The following is a 5,114-nucleotide window of genomic DNA, read 5'->3' on the forward strand; positions in this document are numbered from 1 at the left end:
CGTAACCATATCTCTTCATGGGTTTTAAATTGAGACCTGGAACGCAATTCGTCTGTAGCTTATACCCGGAAGTTGAGGCAATGCGGTAGTCAGCACGGTATTAGTGAGAAGCACGGTAATACCGTTGAGTGATATAAGGCATATATAACATAGTCATGTATAACTGATTTCAGAAATATTGCAAAGAATGCCCAAGCGAGCGACTGTTCATATTTTTGTTGGAGCCCCCAAAGTATTTTTGTCTGATGGGATGGAAGAATATCAATCAGTAAGTGCTAAACATATTTGGAAAGAGACGCGTTGTGTTTATAAAGACAAAGTTTTATCTTTGCACAATAGCTATCATCAGAATTCAAATACCAAGCACAATCAATCCGACATTGACTGTATACTAGAGAGAAAATATCCGAAATTCACCAGCGTTTCCAATTTTGTGTCCAGCACAGTGGATTGTCAGATAAATCCGAATTTTCAAGAACGTGTGGGATACTTAAGTGGAATTCTTCACGATTGCCTGGATCCATCTTTTCCTGCAAAGCCACAGCAACCTTCAGAGAACAAATCTGAAAGAAGCAGCTCATTGACAGCTAACACCGAATTTCTTAATGTATTCACATCTAGCCAGGTTGCCCTGCATGGTCCTGGTGGGTTTTATGGGCAAACTGGACCCCCTGTTCAAACAGAAATAAGTAACTGTGTGTTTCAGTTGAGGTTACCTGAATGTGCTGATGGTTCTCTAGAAGGTATTTCAAAATCTGATAAAATTCACATCAACCAAACCCAAGCAGTCAACCAAATCACAGACCCTCTGGAAAAAAGCAGAGGCTTAGAAGGATTACCTAACAGGCATCTTGAAGGATGCAAACATATTAATCACAATTGTACGAATTGTGCATCTAAACGGCCAAGAGTTTTAAAAGAATTTACTTCTTCCTCCAGATCACTACCGCAGCAGAGAGTTAAGAAACATAAGCCATCAAGCTCGCTGTTAAACACAGAAACAAATATGTGTGAAGAGATAGGGCAAATTGTCCTTAAATGGTGTAGTTCTTTGGTTCTTCTTAAGTACTGTACAGATAAAACAAAAACATATAATATTTTAGCTACTGTGTTGCACCCTAGTCATCTAAAGGAAGTTACTGTACGAAGTGGACCAGATGCTGGCTCATCAGTTCCATTGGCGACGATTGTTGTCTTGGATCAATCAGATATAGAATGTAAAGTAGTTATGTGGAGGTCGGCTGCATTTTGGACTGTGGCATTGTTTCCTGGGGATATAGTGATGCTTACATACTTAACAGTTTGTGAAGACAAATGGAATGAAGGGACCTTGCTTCAGTCCACTGCCAAGAGCCATTTGTTGAATCTTGGGAGCTCTTCTGTACTGTGCAAGGATCATCCAAATGTAGAGTGTACAGCTCTTCGAGAGCTATTGGAACATGTATCTTCCAAACATCAGTATCTAAGAGATATTCCTCCACGGCAGCCACAAAAACTGGACCAAATACCATATGTAAGACTAGCACATCTTCGAGCAGACACATTAGTGCATTCAATTCTGAAGGTTCAAAGTATTTCAGTGTTAATAGAGTGCATGTACAACTACAAAGGACAAAAGCAAAATAAAATTGTGTTGACTGTAGAAGAAGCCAAGGGGCATAATGGCACTTTGGTTCTGTGGGGAGCTAGCGTATCTTGGTGTGATCAAATCAGACTAAAAAAACACCACGTTTGGGAATTTAGATATCTGTTGACTCACAAGAACTCAGTTTCTGGAGACATAGAGTTGCACACTACACCATGGTCATCATGTGAATGTTTGTTTGATGATGACAGAAGGTCTACTGATTTTAAAAAGTTGTATTTCCAAAATGAGATACTGAAAGTAAAGCAAATGGATCTTGATGTTGTTTTAGAGGAAAGATACTCAGGTGAGGTTCTTGTGAATGCAAGAATTAAAGAGTTAAAATTTCTTACTTCATTACATCAGCATATCACGATGGATCACAAAACATGTCTTACAGATATACTCGTATCTTTGCCAGATATCACATACACGGGATGTGCAAAATGCCAAAGAGAACTAAAAGCTGATGCAAACGACATTTACCTGCAGTGCTTATTCTGTCTCCCATTCAACCAAGTTAAACTGTTTTATAGGCCAGCACAAATAACCATTACACATGGGGAAATTGGAGTCAGTATTAATGTGCCCCCAGACATTCTTCAGATAATTTTTCTTAATATTTCTCCTAATTTACTAGATAAAGTTGTTTTATGCAGTAACAATGTGACATATGGAATGGTTGTATCAGATCTGTGCTACTCTCTATTAGCAGAAACTGGTGAATCTTTTATTTTTAAAATAAGAAGCAACTTTGTCCTTGATGAAAACAGCATCCCATTACAACAGGAGTTTAATCTATTGGAGTTCCATCTCAATCTTTAAATCAATAGATGCCACATCCAAAATAAATCCATATTTCAAACTAGCATTTCTATCGCCTTACAGAATACGTTACTAGTTTATGTAACTAGGGGCTGTTCCTCAAGAACTTTACTTGGTAACTAAATGAAGCTTACTGTTGTATGTTTAAACCTTTCCCAGGAAGAATTATTTCATCTAGTAAAATGTGGCCATATTTTTTGTGCCAGGAAAGCTTAATTGTATTGTGATGCTAAAATATGCAGGAATATGGTTTATGTGCTACTTACTATAACTATGTCTTGTTTACCCATTGTACAGTGTTGTGAAATATAATGGCGCTACGTTAAGTAATAGCTATAAGCACAAAATGTGGATATAAAATACATATTACAACAAATGAGACCCCTTTCTGCCTCTGGTGCATCCACAACTGGTTCTATGACTCATCAACCATCTGGCTAATTGTTCAAACAAGCTGAGGTACCAATTCTTGTAATTTAAAAAGAAAAAGTAAATATATTTTTTATAAATGCATATATGGCTGTTGAATGATTTATTTGGTGTGTGGTAGCATTTATTTTGTTACAAAATCCAATCTTCACATATAAACAGGGATCCGAAACTACTTGCTGCGCATGAGCATTGCTAGTATTCAACTAGAATAGAAGTTTAGTCGCTGGCCAGGTCAGCAACACTATATTTTCCACAATGTGGAGAAGTTGAAAGTCTTTATGTAAGCTATCAAACATTGCAAGACAGGGGTTGGGCCAGCAGGCAAGTGCCATTGATCTGCTGCATTATTGATCCATACCTGCAATACAATACCTATAAAAAAAGAATTTTAGTAATCGGATCCAAGAGTGCCAGCCACACAAGATACATAGATATTATTTATTCCTTTTTTGTTAACCATGCCTCTCATGTTGTGGGCGTTCTAAGTGTCAAAGTATCCTACCTTTATAACCAATACCGAGGTGGCATGTTTAAACAAGCTCCCTACATTTAACATTATGTTCGGATATTAGAAATAACTAGTCTAGAGCTGATCTATTCTTAAGCACCACCTTAATACACCTCTGCTATTCTGAGGTATGGTAAAATAACGGTATTTTGAAGGCATTCATTTCTCTGTAGTTTATACAGGAATACAGACCACTATCTTGGTGATGCCCACATTGGCAAATGGAGGTTTAGGTAATTCATTTGACGTTTTCATCAATATAGTCCTTCAGAACTCATGATTAAGTTTCTTAAACATAATGAACCTTTGTGCCACATAGTAAATCATTTGAGCATTTGAGATGGTAATTTATTTGTGGGGTTTTTTAATAACACATATTGTATATTAGCTGTGAATATGTGTGGTATGGTATATGTCATAGCCAAACAACACCCCAGTATGTGTTCAGCAACATCTCCTGAGTATGTTGATACCACACTTGAACAAAGATTGTTTACTTTCTGAGCCTTTCTCATAATTAGAGAAGTACTGAAACCCTAACTCATGGGACAGAACACTGGAAAAATAGAATCTGGTTTATAAATTAAAACAACTTTTAGTCACTGCTAATCTAAGATATTTCATCTCTATATAACTACAGGGGGTCCCCAAAAAGCGAGCACAAAATCAAGATTATCCCAAAAAACAGCAGCGCTAACTACAAGTAACTGTATCCTGGTTTCCCTATGCTGCAGCTATAAGCTCAGTTCAACACACCCGGATGCCTCTAGGAGCAGGATGCCTTCCATTGACAAAACTTCCTCACCTTCATAAATCACACAGCTGTCTATAAAAAATTTGAACACAACATTGGCTGCGTATCGTCAGGGGATTCTTCTATGCATAGGTTTATCAGGTCTTTTGGGGGCTAAAAGGCCACATTTGGGAGGTGTGCATTTTTTTTCGCCTTTCATTTTGACATCTAGTTATTTTGCGCTCATGTCCTATTTGGGACATCTTTGGACCAGGCCAATTCAATTTACCCCATGAAACCCTAATTTTTTTTTAAACTAGATACCCCATCGGTATTTCAGATGCTAGTATTTTAACTCTTTCCATGCCAGGATTTTTTGGGGAAGATACAGCGCTAATTGAATTTTATATATTCGAAACTCCAACAGTGATGGGTCATATATTACCCAATATTGCACAATACCATAGTGCAATATGTTAATAAAAACAGACGTATGAAATAATATATCCCCCCTTTCAGAGTGTAATAATTTAATCTGTGGTATCTGTTACAAATGGACAGGAACACAGGACAGAACTTTGGTACAAAAAAATAATTGTTGATTAAAAAGGCTTAATATTAAAATGGTGAGATAGTAGTGACTCTACATCTCACAAAATTGAAAGAGTACCCATACACACACTAAATACACCTTTAAGCTATTGAAACATAGAAAGTGACTGCAGATAAAAAATATTCGACCCACCCAGTCTACCCAACCTCTGAACATATTCCTTAGTCCCTGGTCATATTTTATATCTAGCTAAGCCTTATGCCTATCCCATGCTTGTATTAACATCTACCACTTCTGCTGAAGGCTATTCCATGCATCCACTACCCTCAGTAAAGTACCATAATATTTCTTGGTGTTTCTTTTAAACCTTTGCCCCCTCTAGCTTGAGACTATGTCCTCTTGTTGTGGTAGTATTTCCCCTTTTTAATAAACTCTCTTC

At 37.3% G+C, this 5,114-nt stretch overlaps 1 protein-coding gene across 1 annotated transcript; it reads left to right on the forward strand.

Annotated features, from left to right (window-relative positions):
- Window positions 1-173: 173 nt before the first annotated feature.
- SHLD2 (shieldin complex subunit 2) lies at window positions 174-3,090 on the forward strand. The gene has a single exon (XM_053469115.1). It carries the CDS (start codon window positions 188-190, stop codon window positions 2,447-2,449), a length of 2,262 nt encoding a protein of 753 aa, XP_053325090.1. The 5' UTR covers window positions 174-187; the 3' UTR covers window positions 2,450-3,090.
- The last annotated feature ends 2,024 nt before the right edge of the window (window positions 3,091-5,114 follow it).

The sequence above is a fragment of the Spea bombifrons genome, chromosome 6 (genome assembly GCF_027358695.1).
Source record: "Spea bombifrons isolate aSpeBom1 chromosome 6, aSpeBom1.2.pri, whole genome shotgun sequence".
In the NCBI taxonomy this organism is placed as follows: domain Eukaryota; kingdom Metazoa; phylum Chordata; class Amphibia; order Anura; family Pelobatidae; genus Spea; species Spea bombifrons.

Excerpts from the sequence above, each read along its gene's own strand:
- SHLD2 (XM_053469115.1), top strand. The coding sequence starts at position 188 with ATGCCCAAGCGAGCGACTGTTCATATTTTTGTTGGAGCCCCCAAAGTA.